This window comes from Microtus pennsylvanicus, chromosome 8 (genome assembly GCF_037038515.1).
Source record: "Microtus pennsylvanicus isolate mMicPen1 chromosome 8, mMicPen1.hap1, whole genome shotgun sequence".
NCBI classification, from domain to species: domain Eukaryota; kingdom Metazoa; phylum Chordata; class Mammalia; order Rodentia; family Cricetidae; genus Microtus; species Microtus pennsylvanicus.
Window position 1 is genome coordinate 17,264,248 of NC_134586.1, and position 22,776 is coordinate 17,287,023.

The following is a 22,776-nucleotide window of genomic DNA, read 5'->3' on the forward strand; positions in this document are numbered from 1 at the left end:
TGATCATTGAAAGTTCTACCCGACTTGATTTAGACTGGCTTGATTCACATGTCATCATTCATTGTATTTGGAGTACCATAACTTTATGAGTGTCTTGGCTTACTTTTCCTTTTATCACTCAACCTGCTTTCCTACAGCAGGGGCCATCAGTTCTTCCTATAGCAAACAGTGTGTGTGGCCTGGTTTCTGGAGGAAGGAATCAGTATAGCATGATTAATAGAAACCCAGAGACAGGTATTGGGATTCAACCTGAAGTTCAGAAAAGCAAAACAACCAGTCACTGGCTCTTACCTCTACCTCAATCTGACATGGTGATCATGCCTCCAGGAATCTCAGAGTGAGACTGACTGAGAGCTGTTTCTTCCCATCTTATATTCCTCTCAAGTACTGTGATTAAGAGTATGTACCACTACTAACCAGTTTCTATGGCAAATTATGTGTCTACTAGGATTAAAGGTGTATTTCACTACTTCCTGTTCTGTAAGACTGACCAGGGCAGTTGTTTTGATCTCTGATCTTTGGGTAAGCTTTTTTGTTAAAATATAAATGAAATATCATAATTTTCTCCTCTTGTCTAAAATAAAAAAGAAGGCTATTACTAATATTAAAAACTATATACAATAAGTACAATGACAGTGTACAATATACACAGGCAATAATTGACAAAATTACCTAAGAAACAGATGGGCAGAACAGATAGTGTATGGCAATGTAAGTTCCAGGTTTTCTTCTGGAACTAGAGAAATAGAAATCAGAAGAAAATGTACTGATAACAGAAATTACATAACAATTCCACACTAGTTCATAATTACATATAATGAAGGGTTATTTACTTAGGGTTGACTCACAGATCACTGCCCTAGATCACAATTTTCTGCGTGAATAAGGAACAGGAACTCATCTAGCAGCTGGAATCAAGAGCCAGAGTAAGAATGAGCACACACTTTACAGCTACCTTTTAGCTGGTATGGCCCCTTTGGATGTCAGTCTGTCAATTTCTCAGAAAATTAGGAAACAACCTTGCTGAAGACCCAATAATAACACTTTGGGGTATATATCCAAAGGATGCTCAATCATGTCTCAAGGACATGTGCTCAACTATGTTCATAGCAGCATTGTTTGTCATAGCCACAATCTGGAAACCACCTAAATGCCCCTCGACCTAGAAATGGATAAGGAAAATGAGGAATATTTGTACAGTGGAATACTACACAATAGAAAAAAATAATGACATCTTGAATTTTGCAGGAAAATGGATGGAACCAGGAAATATCATTTTGAGTGAGGTAACCCAGATACAGAAAGATAATTATCACATGTACTCACCCATAAGTGGTTTTTAAATATAAAGCAAAGAAAACCAGCCCAGAAATTACAATCACAGAAAACTTTGACAACAATGTGAACCCTAAAAGAGACATACATGGATCTAATCTACATGGGAAGTACAAAAAGAAGAGATCTCTTGAATAAATTGGGAACATAGGGACCTTGGTGGAGGGTTGAATGGGAGGGGAAAGGTAGATAAGAGAGCAGAGAAAAATATATAGCCCAATAAAAATCAATAAAAAAAGAAAAAAATAAAGAAGAGAGATTAAAACAAAGAGACCATGGCTAGGTTGGCTGGTATTTTATAGGATAATGACTGAATAATCTCCCACAGAACCTCCCCCATTTGTTTAAATGAGAGACTTCTAAACCCAATAGAACACTATATACACTAGAAACGGATATCAAGTATAAGATTATAATTATAACCAGCATAAACAATATTAAACAAGGAACATATGCTAAATATTTTAATAAATATTCTATCCTAAGTAGTCTAAGTCTAGTTTTTGAAATGGCTTGGCTAGATCATAAGAGGATGGTAACTATTTCTATCTAATCAACAACCCCATAGAAAGCCTGAGAAAGGAGATAATATTTTTTGAGTAGGCAGGAATGCAATCAAGCAGCATCCAAACTATGCAGTAAATGACAGAGACAGCTGGCTGCCTGAGCAATCACCCAAAGTCTCATTTGCAGTGTTGAAACAACCAACTTGGCTAAGGCCTAGAGTAACTGACAGACCATTTTCAGAGGCAGGAAAATTTTCAGATCCATCTTACCCAGTCTTGGCAAGGTTTGACAGTCCTTTTCCTTGCATCCTACTCAGCCAGTCCAGACATCATGTCAGTGGTGGAGGTATGGCCAGTTCCTTGCCGAAAGGCCAGTTGTGCCAAGAAGAAAACAAACTCCAAGTGGAGTATCTTTGTTGCTGAACACTTTCTCAGGAATAGATCAGTGCTGCCAAGAACAATAGTGTCTCATGTCAACAGAATCCTATGTTATTTAAATACCATGTTCTATGCATCTTTGCTTATAATATCTTAAAATATCCTTCTCAGAAACATGAGTTTTGGGGACTGAAGGAATCTTAACCTTGGTATACCATTGCTGTAATAGGTCATGATCCCAGAAATTTACTGCAATGTTAGTTAAATTTTTCCTTAGTCTTCCTTTATGTCCTTCTAGCCCTTGCATTCAACCCATCTTTTTTTGTGTTTGTTTCACTTAAGAAAGGGTTCCAGTTCCTAGGAATTAAATATCTGTCTCTTAAAACAGCCAATCTGTGTGCTAAGATTCTAAATACTCATGTCTACAATCATGTCTAGTATACCCTCAATTAAATTGCCATCCATATGCACTGCTAGCTTGGACTTCTTCATTTATAGAAGACTGCCAAAATATACATTTCCTATTTCCTACTGGAGTTTTTTACTCATCCACTATGTCTATTTCACCAACCAAAAAAAGTGTGATTTTTAACAGTTGGCACTGAATTGTTGAATTTTTATGGTGAGCCATGTTTGCCACAGTGATTGGAAATGACTGGACCTTGTTTACATGAGGGAATGCAACCTCCCCCAAGGAGTTTCCCAATGGTATTGGGTTACCTTGTCTTTCTTTTGTCGACCTACATTCATAAGTTCAATGTCTGCCTTTGCCATACCTCCTACATATACCATAAGCCTGAGTCCTATTATTCTTGCCAAACCTAGTGGAGATATTTTACCTTAGAATTCCTTGTCTACAGTCTTTTTTTTTAAGATGTCCTGTTCTACCATAATTAAAACATTTGGCTTTTTGGTGTTTCCTCATACCAATGGAAATCCCTTCTCCTACTCAAGTCTCCATGCCATAGAAAAATGTTTCAACATGTATTTTATGCAAGATCCATTCATATATGGATGCTAACCTGAACTTTAGGGCTCAAGAATCTTCTGATATCCTAAGTTGGCATTTTCAGAACCAAAGATTCAGTAATTACATGTCTGGCTTCAGGGTCTGTCACTCCTACTTGTACTGTCTTAGTTAATCTTCATAAGATACATCAATATTGAATTCACTATTTTTCCTGTCATATATACATATATACACATATACATATATACACATATACATAGATGATACACATATACATAGATACACATATACATAGATACACATATACATAGATACACATATACATAGATACATACACACACACACACACACACACACACACACACACACACACACACACATATATATATATATATATATATATATATATATATATCCCAGGTATAGTGTCTGTAACCTAACAGAGATCATTCAGGTGCTCCTGATAAAATTTAAACAGATGATACAAAAGTTAAACTTAGTTTACAGGACCAAAGAGAAGTCATAGTACATAAATGCATTTGTTGTACAACTGTGGCTAATTGTGTTCTATTCCCAAATCCCACTTAAAAGTAGAGAATCATTTTTTTAGATCCTCCAAGCCAAGAACAAAGCTGCTTTTCCCAAGGAAGCACTGGTTCCATAGTAAACACTTATATCCATGTCTACCTAGCCAACTTCAGAAGTTTGTGCTGATTTCATCATATGACCGATGGTGTTCATCTGTATGTGTATGTGCATGTTTTTTTTAGATAATTTACAAATATCCCTATACCCATTACAACTCCTCCTTTATTAACCTACACCTTCTCAAAATCATATTGCCTTCCTTGTTATGGTTACATACTTATGTATGCATATGTAAGTATTACCACATGAGCCTGTTTGTGTGTGTGTGTATGTGTGTGTGTGTGTGTGTGTGTGTGTGTGTGTGTGTGTGTGTTCGTCTGATGTAGGAGGGTCTCCTATCTATCTGTTGCTTTCATTGGTTAATTAATAAAGAAAACTGCTTGGCCTGATAGGTGGGGAAGACAGAACAGAATGCTGGGAGGAAGAAGGCAGTGATGTAGATGCCATTCTTCTCCTACCCAAGAGAAATGGTTGTTAGACTCATGCTTGTAAGCCACAGTCAAGTGGCAAAACAGATATTCGAAATGCGTTAGATCAATATATGATAGTTAACCAATAAAAGACTGGAGATAATGGGCCAGGCAGTGTTTAAATGAATACAATTTGTGTGTTGTTATTTCAGATGTTAAGCTAGCAGTGCGGGAGCTGGGTGGGACAAAAAGTAGGCCTGCTCGCCTCATCAATACATTGGTCTGTCTGTTTCTGTTTGCATGTGAGTGCATATATCTGAGAAGACCAGAAGATGTCATTAATTCCCCTGGAGTTGAAGTTATAGGTGGTTATGAGTCACTCAATATGGATGCTTGGAAGAGAACCAGGAGAGAGTAGAACATTCTATTAACCTCAAACCATCTCTCCATGTCCCCAAGTGCATATTTTCATAGGCAGTATTACAAGATCATGACAAATAAAAGTGATTCTAATCTTGAACCCTTGGTGACAAACCTGTAATTTCAGATGAATTATTATTAGATAAAAGTTAGGATTTCCCCAGGACCCTATCTCCCAATAGACATAGGTTTTCTGTTAGATTTGTAATCCTAATTACCTCAGAGTATCAATTTTTGGACATTGACAATTGGGACTTAAGAATGAAAAGAATGAATTTTTGAAAATCAGTGAGTTTATATTCGATATCTCCTGATTTGTACTTTCTGTGTTTGGTTTAGTTTTGTAAATCTATTAAGTATCATAGGTAATTAAAATATTCTCCTCTTTGTAGTTTTTTCAGGAATTTGTATTCTCTAGTGAAGCAAAATTCTCTTTACTTCTTTAAATGTTTTCTCTAAGGCACCTGCATCGGAATCAGTTAACAAGACATCAGTCACTATATAGTGAGTAGTAGATGGAGGAAATTGATCTCAAATTATTTCCAATGGCTTTTGTTCAAAATACTGATAAAAGGTAGGGCTGTTTAATATTCCTCCTGGAAGGATTATCACTAATATCATTTTTATTTTATTAGTTTACAAAAATACCAATATTAATTCTATATGGCCCACATTTGAATAAATAACTCAAGAACTCAGTAATTTGTTTTAAAACTTACAAGGTACTAAGAACTTAATAGTCCAAGAAAATGAACAGCTGAGGCTGAGAGAGAACTGATTGTTGTAGAGAACAAATTATGGGATGCACATGTGGATATTCTGGTCATTTTACCTGCTACACTTCTCCTACTTAAATTTTAATACAGAGAGAACACAATATCTTTGAATGGATATTCTTACTGCACAAAGAAAAGAAAATATTAAAGATTTAGTGGAAACTTTTGTGAGTCGATTCTGAAATGAAAAATAAGACCTTGTAAATCTGCAGGATTTTGGAATATTTTACTAATGAAAACATTTTTTTTCATTATGGACAGAAAATGAACATTGAGAAAGAACTTGCAGTAATTTTTTGGGAAAGATTAATATCAAACATCCTCAAAGCAAGAGACTTAAATTTGAAAAGAGACCTGAAGGTTCCTTTCTCACATTGTACAGGAGAATGAATGCATCCAACTAAGAAATCTGAAGACTACTGAGCAAATGAGGTGTCTGAAGATAATAAGTGAATCATCATAAAAAATGTGCCAAGAAAAAGAAATTGGCTTATTGGTATATCACATTTTAACTAGTATAAAATTTCATGAATCTCCCCCCAAAAATAAAAAAAAAACAAATGAAGAAAAAAGAATCAAAAGATGGTATTTAGCAGATGAATTCTTAAATGACCTAAGAAACAGATGGGCAGAAGAGATTCTGTATGTCAACATACCTTTCAGATTTTTTGAACAAAAAAAATAGAAATCTGAAGAAAATACATGTGGTAGCACATTAATCTTATGTCAAAATACAATTCTTATTATTTATTCTTTCAATCTGTGTATGTTGGGAAGTAGAAGGTAGAAGGTGTGCTTTCTATGGAGACTATTAAATACAAGATATACATTCCAGACATGAATTACTTAAGTGCTCTAACAATCTCCAGGTCACTAAGAGCCTGCGGCACGCAGCCCAACATTTAACCTCACCTTTGCTAAATGTCTTCTTGAAGAGATGTTCCATAAATTGTTTGGATTATGCCTCAGGAGTTCATAGATGACATTTTGGGGGAAGTTAACAGAATGGTCTATTTCACAGATTGCCAAGACTGACGAGGTTCAAGGAAAGGGCAAATGTTTGTATCATTTCATAGAGTCTGCTGTCCTTTTCTAGAATCCAACAAACCAAGAAGACTGTCTTCCCCCAGGATGCACCTGTTCAATAGTACAGACGTGAAAAAGTCTACCTAGGTATCCCTATGCACCTTGTCTCAGACTTCATTATCCTTACTGAAAGTATAAATCTGGCCTTTGGGTCAGGATCACCTCCAATAAATATAGAAGCTTAACAAAGGTATATTTAGGCAGACTTTTCTTCCTGTCCATCAGTTTCTAAATAACCAACACATAGACCCATTATTATTTATAAATGCCTGAGAATAATTAAGATTTGTTACTAGCTAATTCTTAATTTTCAATAAATCCATATTTATCTGAGTTTTGCCATGGGGTTTGGTACCTTTTCTCAGTATTGCATGCTCATCTTGATTCTCTCTTTGTTAATGACTTCTCTGATTCTGTCCTTCTTCTGCCCAGTCTTATTCTCAGTTTGGCTGGAATCTCCATACTTCCTGCCTGATTACTGACCAGTAAGTTCTCTATTAATCAGCGAGAGAAATACATATTTATAGTGTACAGTATGATTATTCCATAGCATTCTCCTCTCTATTTCTAATTTAAAAGAAAAATTAAACTCTCCCTCTATATATAGATATTTAGTAAGAATTGCAGTTACAATAGTAAGTTCATTTATATTTGTCAAATTTACAGATAATATTATCTTATTTAACGTATCTTTGTTACAAGAAACTTGTTATTTTCTGTCAATTTTATATCTAAGAAAAAACTTATTTATTTACATACCAAACCCAGTTTCCTCTGCCTGAACTCCTCCTGCTCGGCAAATCTTCCACCGACCCTACTCTATATCCATTTCTCAGAGATGGTGAGGCCTCTCATGAGTTATCAACAAAGTCTGACATATCAGTTGAGACAGGGCTAAGTACTTCCTCCTTGCACGTAGTTAACTCAATCTTTCATACCTAATTTTGTCCTTGTACTTAGAAAGTTTAATCTCTCATACCTAATTTACCTTTTTTGTAAATACGAATTGGAATTTTCAGTTAGAGGCCAGATTTTCAACATAAGACCTCACAAGCTTAAAGAAGAATTCTAAACATTCAAAAATGGAGTCAAACTTGGCTTCTTAGTAACTTTCCCAAAACATGTGTTATCAATATTTATTATCATTAAAGGTGGATTGGTTGCGAATTTTTAATGGGAATGGCAAGGAAAAGCTAAATTAAATGAATTAAATTCAAGGTTCTCATTTTGAAAAGAAAAAAGAGGACTATTGTACTGATAGAATAAAAGGATAGATTATTGAATCTACTTTTAAAACAAGAAAGCAACTACTAGTCTAAATTATTTTACATTAATATGAATTTTTATATACAGAAACAAATCCAAGGTTTTTATCATATATATATATATATATATATATGTTTCTACTCTTGTTTAAGGTATTTTTGCATAGTGACATAAATTTAAGGGTATTTTAATTATCACACACTTTACATACATTCCTAATTATATTTACTATATTATACCTATGCAACTCATTTAACAATATAATGTGAATTTATAGTCTTTGAAAGTAATTGTTATCAATTATTTAGGATAATAAAGAAATACAGATTAGTAGGTAGCTCCCTAATACAGTCAATTTGTAAACATGTTGGATATGTTTTTAAGGTTAAACAAACATATATTTAGATAATGATCTTTAAACACTTTAGAAATCTACAGAATGTGCCAATTAAAATGTTTTAATATTGTGAGGGTTTTATGACAATGAGATATGTTTGCTTCTGGCATTACAATATACTACAGAGAAGAAAATGGGCATTAAAAAAAACTCTATAGGGATTTTGTTTTCTTTGTGGTGAATACTAGCCAGTTTGGCAAAAAAGTCACCCCTTGCCTCAGTTGCTGACAATAAATATTTTGTCCAATCTGGCCCAGCAGGATTCAAAAGAAAGTAACTGCCAATTTTTGGCAATACATGGTCAAATACAGTCCTTCAAAATTCCCTGCTTCTCATAAATTCTGTCAGGTACTCTAGGCTCATAAGACAAAGATGAGGGCTTCAATATTATATAAAAAGCTGAGGTGACTCTCCAAGAAGTAAGATGTCCCTGTTATTAGATAAGATTTCACCCTTAGGGATGTTTGATGGAGTTGGAAAATAGTCATAATTAAAATTTCCTTAGTTAAATTAGGTATAAAAGTTTAGAGTCAGAAAGATATGAAAATTAATAGAATATATTCTCTAAAACTGTGAAATACAAATGGACTGGGTATTCTAACTGTAATTCTTATTTAAATAACTATTTTGTTATCTATATTTTTACTAGATGATAGTTGAAACTTTCCCATTTAATAAGATAATAGGGGGAAATGCTATGTAATATTCCTCTCTACATTCTAAATACGTCTTACTCTTCTTGGTTAATAAACAACTTACTGACCAGTGGCCAGACACAGGAATTATAGGTGGGACAACCAAACTGAGAATACTAGAGGAAGAAGGACAGTGTCAGAGGAGACAACAAAGATGCAGAGGAATCAGGATATGTAGAGAATAAGATAACAAGTCGTGATCCATGTGGCAGAAGGTAGATAAGAAATATGGGTTAATTTAAGGCTTCAGTGTTTGCTAGTATGAAGTCTGAACAATTAGCCAAGCATTTATAAATAATATAAAGCTTCTGAGCAATTATATGAGAGGAGTCATGACACAGGTAACATCTGTTTACCCATATAACTGCTCCTTTGACTTCCAAAAAGCCCATGGGATAGGATTGCTCTGATATTTAAATAATAACAGTTAATTTGCCATGTAATAATATATTTTGCTTTCATAATGCATCTCTGATGAATATAGAGATGCCACTAGCCATTGTATCTCCAAAGTATTCACATTATCTATCAAAAGCACACTATTAATTTGGGCCTTATATAATATTGCTACAAGCCACACCATCATACAGTAAATGCTCAGTCATTTCTTCATTAGAGACCTATTCAAAGCCAAGGACTTTAGTGAAGGTTTTTGAATCAAAGGGCAAGGTTTTTTGGCATTGCTGCTTTGTGAATGAGTGGCTGTCTTTCACTGTAGACTTTCACTGTAGCTAATTCTCCTTCTGTTACACATTTGAGAATTAATACCCACAGTTAACAACTCTCCTCCCCTAGCTCTGTGAAATAACAGTTTTTAACTGCCAGATTTTGTTCCTCTCTTCTAGGTAAACAGAAAGACCTGCCTTGCTACAATTATGTTTATCATCAGTTATTTGGTCAATGCTCATGTTCTAGGGAAGAGCATTCCATTTGAGACATTAACAAATACCCAAGGACATACAATTTCTACTTGCCTAAGCTCATGTTATGGTTTTACTTGACACCAGAACAGCTGATAACAGCATGCTCCAGAATTAATGATTTAGAGACATGGGTTCCTTCTTTGTTTCTACCACCTAAAGAAACACCCCAGACCTAGGCCTATAGAGTCTGCAGCATCTGTTGTTTGTGATATCTGATCGAGTACCATACCTTTCCCTGACTGTTTATATAGGGTGTTTGGTTACTGGATTTTACGCATGCTGGGAGAGGAAAATAATGGTGCACTGAAAATAAACTTTTTAGCTCTTTTAACCACCTAAAATATAGCATAGCAAAGTAATATTTTTCCTCTAAAATTCATTCCCTGATGATTTTTTTTTACTTATTTAACAACTTTCTCCATTAGGGAGTTCACCTGAAATGCATTAACTTTGAGCTGACAGTCATGGATCTGTGTCTGTCTGTCTGTCTGTCTGTCTGTCTCTGTCTCTCTCTGTTTGTATGTGAGTCTGTGTGTATGTTTGTGTGTGTGTGATTGAAAACCCTTATCTGATTTTTTTTATAGGGAAGAAGAAATTCCAGCCATGGACTTGCTAGGGCTTGGGAATTGCTGGTTTTAAGGATGTATAAGACTGGGGATGCGTGTAATGGGAAGAACTGATAGATATAAGAATAAAGAGGAAGAAGAAGAATAAGGAAATATGGATAGATGGAACTTTTCCTGAGTACACTTCTTAACCCTCAGATTTTTTGACCCACCCGTTTTAACTTATTGTGACACTTTAATTGACCCCTGAGAGGAAGTATTAAAAGCTGGAACTTTAAGGCTCCCATTCTAATAACCTCAACACTTGTTCACAGTGGACTAGCGTGCAAACTCACACTTTTATAGCATGGGGCCAACGTTACACACTGCATAGGGGCACTGTCTTAGGAAGCACTATCACATGGTACTCTATGAGTTAAATTCATCCAAGTTCTCTTTAAATTTCCCCAAACATAGAAACAGACACACACACCTCACTCTAAACTGAACATTACACAAGTGTATTGAAAAAAGAAGGCCCCAATTGACAAAAGTGATTAGATGAAATTAAAGGGTCCTGCACTGCAAAAAAAAAAAAAAGGAGAGTAAAATAAAAACGGTTACTACCTGTATATCACACAGGGGACTAATATTCAGAATGTACAAAATTCTCAATTCATAGAAGTTAAAGAAACACTGATAGGATTTTTCTCTTATATTCTTCGTTGTGAGCCAAGCCACTTCTCTACCTCTGAATAGCTATGCCTCAATATGAAACATTAAAGAGAGCTAATAAATAGTTTGCAAAGGTTCAACATTCATAGTTTTCTTAGATATGCAACTTAAAGCAGTGAGTCTTGACATCAGTCACAACAGTCACCATGGTCTGAGAAAACAACAGCAAATGCTGCTGAGATTGTGAACAAAGACTACTACGTTGAGAGTAAAAACCAGATGACAAGCTGGACTCATCCCAAGAACATCAATACTGAATCTACACAAGTAAAAAAAAAAGGAACTTCCATATGTACTGATTCCATATTGTGGATATTTTCTGTAGTTCAGTAATAAGTAGGACATGGAAGTAACTTTGCAACTTGATGAATTTAAATTCTTGATGATTTTAACCAGAACAGGTACAGCTGTGTAATACAGAAAAGTCAATCATCAACTGCTTCAACCACTGAAAGTTCTTATGAGCCTGTGGCATACTGTGTATTCCTTGGCCCACCTTAAACATTAAGGACTGACAGTGTTCTTTCTCAGCTGCTGCACAAACTGTTTGCTTTATTTATGCTGAATTTCTAGGTGATATTTTTCTAGCCTAAAACAATAATCCCTTTCACAAGCTGCTAACACTGAAAAAGGTCAAGAAAGGGATCAAGTTGTGTGATATTTGATAAAATCAACTTCTTTATTACAAGACCCACCCGGCTAAGGACAAGGCTGAGTTCTGCCAGGACAGCCCATCCCTCAGCTGCCCAAACATGAGCATGCCTAACTTTCTCTTCTCCTCTTCCTCCTCTGACTTTCCCAGAAAAAAGTTCACCAAGGCCAGCCCTTTTCAGGACCCCTCATCTCCAAACCCTGCCCATCTTGTAACTGTAGACACTAGAAAACTAGCCTGTTCATAAACATTGGGCCTTATTCACAAGTCAACTGTTCCCTGTCTATAACATTGAATGCCATGAGTTCTGTGAGAATGTCTCAAGTTTTCATAAAAGCAGAGTAAACTACCAAATGCAAATACAATATCAATTCGGAATACATCTTTTATCTCTTTAGGGGGTAAAAAAAGTAACAACTGTTTACATTATCGAATTTCACATCATCTATAACAAAAGACATTTTTTAGTAATTTTTGTTTTGTGAGATTATGTCTATATGGTTCAAAATAGAGCATCAAGCAAATTGATTTGCAGAGCACAAAGAGTGTTTCATGTGAATGAAGTATCATCTAAGTTAACATCCATGTTGCCATTTTTGCTTTACCTCATTTACATACTTTTCCAATTTCTACCAAACCCATACAAAAACTAGGCAGTTATGAAAGACTGATATTGCTTCAGACATGAGTGGCAGCTCGTTATATTTGCAGTTTTGTAACTCTCAAAAAAGAAAAAAATGGGATTGTAGAGTAAAACAAAGTAGTATCATTTGAAGACCCAATTAAATACAACATCTGCTAAGCATTTTGTTCTTTCTTTGTTTCTTTGAAGTGAAGTTTCCCTGTGTACCAGCCTTAAGTGTCCAAGAAATCATTAGTAAAGGTGGCTGCTTGAGAATTCACAGAGATTCACATGCCTCAGAATGCAAGTGCTGGGATTAAAGGTGTGTGACACCACACTTGGTTATCTGCTAGTCAATTTTTAATCAAAAGTGAAACTACACTTATGAGGAATATTGTAGTTGTCCTTGGGGTTTTACTGAGTCTACAATTTCTTGGACTCTCAATGGCCCCTTTTTTTCCTCTAACACAGAGGGAATGAAGAACAGTATATGAAGTCTTCTAGGTCTATGATAATATAGCATCTGTAATTTGAACCAGATCTGAGGAATTCTGGACAGCCTTTCTGTGCCCAAAGAGGCTGTCACTCTTGTTTGTCTCTTACTATGCATCCCTGCTTGGTGTCTTACCTCCCCGCAGAACTGAACAAAAACAGTCAGCTCGGTATTATACACATGATAACAATGTGTGTAACACCATAAATGGAAGTTGCATTGAAAAGTAGACAATACCTTTCTTTAGCCTCAATGACAGGAAGAACTGGGACAAAAATATACATGAGTGCATAGAAGGAGATCCCTTCAATTGCAACTAGCTTGATCAGAGTCACAGTTATATCAAAATTGAGCATAAACAATAACAACACTTTATATATAATATCTTGATGTTGCTTGAATCACATAAACATTGTTGTCCAAATGTTATGTTGTACCACTGAGAACTGAGACATTGAAAACCTCCTACCCATGGCATCCTGCTAGGCTAATGTCGCAAACAAAAGTCAGGGATGCAATGTATCCTGCTCTGTTAGGTCAGGTAAACAGTAAGGACCTGAAAAGTGCCTTTGTTCTACCTTCCTTATAAAGACTCTGGCCTTACTTCTCGCAGCACAGACTTGGGAGCAACTCCAGAGCCTCCTCCAAGATGCTGGTGGTCCTGCTCACAGCAGCCTTGTTGGCCCTGAGCTCAGCTCAGAGAGCAAATGCAGGTATGAAGGAGGGTAGACTTTGGTCTGTGAGATGGGAGTTTGATAACACACTAAAATTCAGGGCTGGGAGAAGTGTAAAAAGATAAATGGAAAACTGAAGCAAAGGATTAGGTAAACATATTAGAATATTTATATTTTCATTTTGCACGGGATCATAGATTTTGCCTATAGTAAAATTTAAGAAACTATTCTTACAAGGAAAAATAACATGAGTACATTTGTGAAAAGACCTTTTTGATGGGGAATGATACATGGGAGCATGATACATTTGACAGAGGGAAACTCAGTTCTCAAGAAGTAAAGAGAAGCCAATAGTAAATAATGCTAAATTTCTGTACAGAGGAGAGCAAAAACTAAAAAAAAAATAATAAAGGTATCTTAGGGATGTTTTTGAGACAAGGAAAAAAGACTATGAATTTGAAACTCTATATAATCACCTAGAATTATCAGTGAATAATTTCTTAAATTATATTTTAGCATGTGTGTGCATGCACAACTATCTGTGTATGTGTGCACATGTGTTGTGTGAGAGAAATAAGGAGGGAGACAAGAACACAGACACAACCACATACTTACAGGGAGAGTGTGTGTGAGAGAGAGAGTTTGAATATTTTTTTTAACATTCCAGTCAGAGAACAGCATATAATCAGCAAGATTTCTATATCTACCATGTGATTCTATGGAACTGAATTTAAGTCATCATACAAGCACTTTTACCCACTGAGATATATTCCTGGGCCTGTTTCTCTATTTTAATGGTCCACATGTATTTTCTACATGAAGTATTTACAGCAATGTTTATTCTTATTTCATGTTTTAATGCCAGCAGATATATTTCATATAACAAATGAAGGTCATGAAGAAAAACATAAAGAATGTAAACCTGACAGACTGAAATTCCCATATTAAGATGAAGACTAACAGTCAGGGTTGCCAGAGAAACTAAGAAACAAAATGGTGGTTGTTACTGATCATAGGAATCATTCTGGCAGCAGTATCATCAATATTGTCCAATAATAAAATAATTCTTAGTAGATATGAAAATGTAATTAAAAGTCTTTTGTATTTTCTCCTGGAAAGTCTTGTAAGTAACTTCACACTTCTCTTGTGCTTATTTTCTAGAGATCATCTATGAAGACTCTTCTGCTCACCTCTTAGGTAGGGCCAGAATCATCCTATACTAAACAATTAAGCATCATTTACTTCTGTAATTATTCAGTTCTATAACATCTCATAAATTTGTAATTTTGTGAAGTTAACATATGACAGCTTACCCTCCCATGCATTGTCCCTAGGACCTAGAAGAGGGCAATGCACTGGAGGAGTAGGCAGCCAGGCTTTATACCAGGAACATTTTGTCTCTTCCACAGATGGAAGCAATAGCTTGCATATGATGAGCATATTGGGTGTCCTCATTTAAAATCCTCAATGAATCAATGGGTTGGTCAAAGAATCCTTTTCTAATTGATTCCTTTTAGTATAATTTGCTTCTACACTAATTATGTAATTTCACAGATCTCAGGCTCTCTCATCTTTTTAAAATTTGCTTTTCTTGGTCAGCTCTGCACCCACAGCTAAGTAATACATAAAAAAGCACTGCAAGAAAATGAATGGAACATTTTTTGTTTTCTTTCCGATATTTCTTTTTTTTGGTCACATGGTTATAGTTAACAAAACACCATAGTACATTTAAATATAGAATAGGATCATTGCTGTCACATTATGCTACATTGCCTAATTCTAAATAATATCATTAAAAATGTTTCCTGTTTCATCACTTTTGTCTTGGAATTGTAATGAAAATAAAATCACCTTTAATGATCAAATTTAAGAAGAAAGATTTTTCTGAATAGTTGAGAAATAATAAAAAGTTATTATGATAAATATTTAAAAATTACATTTCCAAAAGAATCAGACTCAGAAATTTAGGAAGGTTGTTCTGGGAGAAAGTGAAAATTGGGCTTCTTCTACATGGATCTTTGTCCCTACAGAGGGAGAGCAAAAAAGCCAGGGCAATGGTCAACAGCATAAGAGACCCCCTCCTGGAGGAGCACCAAGACCTTCTGATTCAAACAATGATGGCAAAGATGGTGATGCTGCTGCTGATGAGGATGAAGGTGAAGAAGATGGAAAGAAACCTGAGAAACCAGGTCGCCCTCCTAAACCTGGAAAACCACAAGGCCCACCCCAGGAGGGAGAACAGCAGAAACCAACTCGCCCTCCTAAACCTGAAAAACCAGAAGGCCCACCCCAGGAGGGAGATCAGGAGAAACCAACTCGCCCTCCTAAACCTGAAAAACCAGAGGAGGGTGGTGATGAAGAGGCAAGTAACCTCTAAAAATTTTCTGCATAAATAAAAGGTTCATAAGCACGATAAAATAATCAGACACTTTATCATTCTAACAAGGATGTGAGATTCCCTCTGTTTGCTGTAAATAACTTTGGTTAATAGGAATCTTCTTTTGGACTATAGATAGAGCAGAATAGAACTAGGCAGAAAAATTAAACTGAATGCTGTGAGAAAGAAGGCAGAGTCAGTGAGAAGCCATGGAGTTTCCAGAGGAGAAAGGCACGAGTCACCAGCTGGAAACTTGCTGGTAGGCCATGGCCTCATGGTGATGCACAACTTAATGTGGATGGGTTAGTTTAGGATATAAGAGGTGTCTAGACATACACTTAAGTGACTTGACAAGCAGTGACTTAAATAATATGGTTTCTGCATGCTTATTTTGGGTCTGAACATCAGCGAATGAATAACAGCCTCCTGCCAACAGCACAGTTCCAAACTCTAGAGATCACCAGCCTCTTCCAAAAGCCACAGATATCTTATACATCTAAAACTTAAAAGTCCTCTATACCTTGAGTTCTATGAAAAAAAAAATATGTGATTTAAATTCATTCTCCATCAAATGTCTTAAGGCTAAAAGATTTAGATATCCAAACAAACTAACATATATCTCAGAAAATGTTTGTATTTCAGGTTAGGTCCATCTTCTCCCTGATCTTATTTATTTACTTACTTACTTACTTATTTATTTATTGCAGGAAAACTAGAAAACAATTACCTTTGATGTCCTTTCAATGGAACAATGATGTTGTAAGTGAACCTCAACACTTCAATAAAATATTTAGCATGTAAATACTCTGTTGTTTTCTTAGTCTGAGCATGTGTGAGTGAAATGTGGGGAGTGTGGCCACATCTAAGGAAATTATAGACCTCTTCATACCATTTCATTAGAAAGGGTCCTACTTTCTCCATTTATGAATCATTTCACTAGCATTTGAGAGACCCCTTTTTTCTTCTTAACTGGAGTTCTGCAAACAACATTGCTGTATTTCCCAGATATCTCTGATGTTAGCAGGATACTTCATAGAGGACATGGTTTTCAATATTAAAATATCTAAACAGATAAAACTACATAAACATGCTCTTAGTATGCCATGTGTGTTGTTTGACCACAGCCCTATAGAAGAACTGCCTAAGAGTACTGCAGAAAGGAATCTTTGTTTCTTTTTCACAGGAAACCCTCTCAGTTCACAATTTCCATGTTAGGATCTTGCTATTTGCCCTGGTGTTCTTTTGGGCATTCAAGTGTCAACCAGCTCACATTCTTCCTCAACCTGGATAGTCCTATAAATGCAATGGTGTCTTAGGGGCCAGAGGCTCATTGTTTTCATCTCCCTAGAATTTTTATAAATATCATATACCTGGTCATAATTGGCAAATGAAATTTTAAAAAATTTTATGTATACCTTAGAGCAAAATTTCAATCTTAATTTTTCATCGTTTGTAAATGTTCATTCATTGACCTTTAAATTTTGTTGAAAATTAACTAGAAAGATAAACACAAAATGTTTAGATATTCAATAAGTTTAGCATTCCATAAGCCTTCCAAATAGTTGAGCCTTAATAGTGATGTTCATGGAAGTAGCACAGTGGGAGATTCATAAAATGATAATTTGATATCATTCTGAAATTTTGACACTTAAATTCCTATGGACATAATTCTTTGGATGGCCATGAATCAAGTATGGCAGTGAGCAGCATAGAAGATATGCCAAGATAGGTTAATATTTATATGAGTGTTCATAGGCACATCCTTACCACATTCTACTACAATATTAACGAAGCTGAATGTCATAATGAAACCATTTAGTATTCTAAATGATTTATCAAACATCCTTCTGTTCCAGAAGAGTCCTCTGCTTACTCATTAACACACTTTGTATGTCTAAATCTGCATTATTGAAAATCTTAATAGTTATAATATTTCCTTTTTTAAGAAGAAAGAATAATCTCTTTGTGGATGTTCTAAGAAACTCTGAAATCTATGAAACTAAGCTGAAAGCCTTAGTTTGGTTTTGGATGCATGTAAGAGGTTAAAAAATCATCAAAACTTCATTAATATTTGACAATTTGTCAATAAAATAACATAATTTACTCAAGTGGCAAAAATATTTTATTAAGCAAACAGTTTTCAGGCAAATAAATACCTATGATTAGATTATTCTAAGCCAAAAAGCTGAAAGCCCTCAATACATGAAAGTAAATTTGTTATTCATTTCCTTTGTCTTAATATCTTATCATCATTATTTATCTTTTATTTAATTATACTGTGGCAATTTCACCCTTGTATGCATTTATTTTATTAATTATTGAGTATCCTCACAATTTTCACCCAAATTACCAACACAGCCAAAACCATTTATTCATGTCTACCTTCATATATATCAATATCCCTATTTATATCTGTCCAACTATAAAGCCTGCTGGAATATTGTTAGAAGACAGTTGCTCCGTAATTAAACCAATACCTCATCTTTGGTGACAAGTAGTCAAAAAAATATAGCTTCAAAATTGTCTTACGTCTCTGTAGCAGAGTACTCATTGACATGCTTGATGACTGAACTCACACTCCAGCACATAAATAAATACTGCATTTTACCTGCCACAAGTTATTTACACTTCAAAGAAGCTATGTGTGTTTTCATATTATAATCCAACATGACTTTGTGGTTTTTAACAGCTCAAGTCACATCCAATGTTCTCTGAAGTCCATATAAAAATACAAATCAGGCACCATGTTTTGTCAATTTCTTATTATATGACCAAGTTCATGCCAGAAAGCAACTTAGAGCACATGTTATTTAAGGTGGTCCTTTCAAAATACACAATATGATCCAGTGAGGTCAGCATTCATTAGAACTAACAATTAACAAGATTTATTTTTTTATTTCATTTTGTATGAATGGGTTTTGCTAACATGATTGGGATGCCCTTCAGTGATGATGGTGTAAGCTCTGTCTGGTTATTTCTCGTGCCTCCATACTGGTCCAGGTAGGGAAGATAGTTTTCTACGTTAGGGCTTTCAGTCCCTGACAAAGAACCTTCTGTGAAAAACCATACTGTTCTAGATGCCATGAAAAATAAATCAAAAATAGTGTGTATAAATAAATGGCATTGTAATTGTGGGTTTGATAGACATGAGTGCAAACATGAGTGTCATTTTTCCAGAATCTTGACATCCAAATTGATCTCTTCAAAAAGCAGATGTTCAGGTACTAGGAATAGTAACCCTATCTCAAGTGAAACAATGTACAAGATGGGTTGCCTGCATAGGGACAACATCACAGAGAGGAAAGCTGAAGCCATAAATGGCTCATATTGCAGTGACTTTATGGGGTTGTGATCTGCTGCAGCAATGGAATACACAGATTTAACATTCCTACAGTCCCAGAAACTCATGTTTCTGGGAAGGATATTAAAAGGTACTATACACAAAGGTCTCCAGCCATACAGGCTGTACAAGAAAACGATTCAACAAGCAAAGCTTCAGAGGTACCAACAGCCCTACCATTAAAATGGTTAACTGAGAAACCAATTTGTGTTAAACAGTGGCCATTTACAGAAGACAAACTGCAGGATTTAGAACAGCTGATACAGGAGTAAATAGATGCTCACCATATTGAAGAATCAACCAGCGCTTGGAATTCTCCTGTATTTGTTATTAAAATCAAATCTGTTAAATTGAGAATGGTGTCTGATATAAGAGCTGTTGATAAGGTAATTCAACCTCTGGGACCCCTACAATCTGGAATTCCTCTGTCTTTTCTAATACCAAAAGGATGGCCTCTTATAGTTATTGATTTGAAATATTGTCTCTTTACTATACCTTTACAAGAGAAAGATAGAGAAAATTTTGCCTTCAAATTGCCTACTTATAATAATTCTCAATCTACTATGAGATACCAGTGGATTATCCTCCATGGGGAATGCTTAATAGCCTCACCCTATGCCAATACTTTGTAAGTCAGCCATTGGAAATAATATGTAAAAAAGTTTCCTAATTCTAAATTTTACCACTACATGGATGACATTTTACTATCTGATTCAAACATAGATACTTTAGAAAGAATGTTTGAAGAAGTAAAGAAAGTTTTGCCAAAATGGGGATTAAACTTTTTTCCTGAAAAAAATACAGAAAGGAGATTCTGTCAATTACCTAGGTTATAATATAGATTTACAGAATACTAGAGAACAAAAGGCACAAATTAGGAGACACCGATTATGACTTTCAAAGATAGGTTAGGAGACATTCCCCGTCTAGTACCAGCTTCTGTGATAACACCTGATCTAACAGTTCATTTAAACGAAACCTTAGATTGTGACAAAGCCTTAAATAGTTCCAGAGAATTAACAGTTGAAGCAGAAAAGGAATTGTTTGTTGTTGAAGAAAAATTACAGAAAGCACATGTGGATATAGTGAATCAAAATCTTAATTGCATTCTAGTCATATTGCCTCCCAGAATTTCCCCATACTTGAATTATATTTCAAAAGGAATATATTGTCTTAGAATAGATATTTGTATCACAAAGAACAAATAAAAAATTAAAATTTTATGTGAAAAAAGTCCCTGAATTAATTATAAAAAGAAACTTGAGACTTTGTCAACAAGCAAATATAGACCCAGCCTAAATTATATTACCTTTTAATTTTGATAAAATTTAAAAATTATGGGAAGACAATGAACCTTGGCAAAGAGCTTGTCTTAATATTTTTTAGGAGAGATTGATCCCAAAAGTGATAGAATTAACCATATAAAGAGAACTACTTGGATCCTTCGCTGTCTCTATGTGACACACCAACAACTGGAGGATGTACATTCTATAGTGATACCAATAAATCAGGAAAGGCTGGTTAGAAATCAGAAGATTTAAGTAAAGTGGAACAAAGCCCTTATAATTCTGTCTAAAAGGCAGAATTATATATAATTCTAAAAGTTCTTAGGGATTTTAAAGAACTTCTTAATATAGTTACTGATTCGCAATATGCAGAAAGAATTGTCTTGCATATTGAAACTGCTGAAATTATTTCAGATTAAACAGGACTGACTTCATTATCCACACAGGTACAAAATGTATTCAGGAATAGGTTTTGTCCCATATGCATAACATACCTTCGATCCTATATAGGTCTGCTTTTAAAAAAAGGTAAAGTCTTTAAAGAGTCAGAGTGCAAATAGTCATATGTTTAAAAAAGTGAAAAAAATTAAGCCTTGCAAGATATAAAATTCACAGAGAGTCTGGATTCTGTATATATTTGTCCTCTAGCACAAATTAATGCAGAAATTGATTGATTACTGATTGGAAGTGCATTAAAGGCGTCAGAATTTGATATAAAAATGCATCATGTCAATAGCAAAGGTTTAAAGAGTTTTCTATTACATACTAACAAGTTAAGGAGATTTGTAAGAGATGTCCTACTTGCTCTTGCTATAGCCAAACTCCATTGCCAGCAGGGAGTAACCCTAAGGGATGATATCAAAGAAATGATATCTGGCAGATGGATGTGTTCCACTTTGCACTATTTGGAAAATTAAAATATGTACACCAAACCATTGACACTTATTCATGTTTTCAGTGGGCAAGCACTTTAAGCTCAGAAAAGGCTGATTCAGTAATCACACATTTATTAGAAATTATGGCCATCATGGGAATACCTAAAAAAATAAAGACAGATAATTGTCCAGCATATGCTTCTAGAAAAAATGAAAGTTTTTGCTTATTATACTATTAAGCATATTACATGTATACCACACAATCCTACAGGTCAGACACTTATAGAAAGATAAAATCGACCTATAAATATATTAGACAAACAGAAAGGGGTGTAAAATACCCTCAAAAATAGATTACATAATACTTTATTAACTTTGAATTTTCTTAATGCTACTTAAATGTGACAATAGCAGCAGAGAGACATTGGATAATAGAAAAGACTTTTGGATTAAAACAGCCAGTGTATTTCAAGGATGTGTTGACGCCACAATGGATGCCAAGACACTTGCCATGTTGTGGAATTGGTTTTGCTCTTGTTTCCATAGGAGAAGAAAAATATGAATACCATCAAAATTAATAAAGATTTGGTTTGAAAAGGATAAACCTCTTGAAAAAGGAATAACAGCTTATCCATGATGTTGACAATCATACAGGTGGAACGGAAAACATATAGGGTTGGGGCAGAGTTTTTCTCTTGTCTTTACAGGAAATATATACATTTCAAAAAATTCAAGAGACCCTCTAGGTTTTGGTGCTAGCATATGGAAAAATAACTATCCACTAAGGATCATTGAGAAAAAGGAATATGATTTACAAGGTCAGGTAACTGATACTCATACAGAGCTTGGTTTAGACTTGGACACTGGCTCTGTCATTCTCTAAATCCAAGCATGTTGCTAAAACAAAAAAAAAATTAAAGTTTCAGTTTCATATCAGGAGACATGATATGGGAAAGAAACTAAAAGGAATTTATAAAAATATTTACTTTCCTTCATATCTATTTTTGACTCTATCATACCTTTTATTGAATATATATGTCTGTATATGTCTATATAAATAATGTTTAAGTTTTCAAAAATGAACAATAAATTTTCCTGCAGTAATCTTTGACATTTCCCGGAAGACAATGAGCCTCACAACAATAACTCTACCTGGTTGATATGACGTCATGATGCAGGTAGTGCTACTATAAGACCTGTTTTGGGTACCAGTTGTTCAAAATGGTTCCAACTTGGTTAGCTTAAATGATGTACATTTTTACAAAGTTCTGGCCATGACTCCAAACAGGAACCTCAGAAAACCCCTACCAAATATTCAGAGACAATTTGCAATTATATCAGACAGTAATCTTGGAACTTAACAATCA

The 22,776-nt window shown here is 34.9% G+C and overlaps 1 protein-coding gene across 7 annotated transcripts in view; it reads left to right on the top strand.

Annotated features, from left to right (window-relative positions):
* The window catches only part of LOC142855913 (acidic proline-rich protein HP43A-like), a 301,657-nt gene that overhangs the window by 92,348 nt on the left and 186,533 nt on the right, over nt 1–22,776 (top strand). For 3 of the 7 annotated variants that reach the window (XM_075982528.1, XM_075982529.1, XM_075982527.1), the window contains exons 3-4: nt 15,562–15,893; nt 16,616–16,710. The exons of 3 other annotated variants lie outside the window; for them this stretch is intronic. In XM_075982528.1, the coding sequence (XP_075838643.1) occupies nt 15,562–15,893; nt 16,616–16,624 (341 nt within the window). In that variant the 3' untranslated portion in view covers nt 16,625–16,710. Of the gene's footprint in view, nt 1–13,456; nt 13,571–14,692; nt 14,729–15,561; nt 15,894–16,615; nt 16,711–22,776 lie in introns of those variants that run through there. One more of the 7 variants, XM_075982526.1, reaches the window with a different exon arrangement.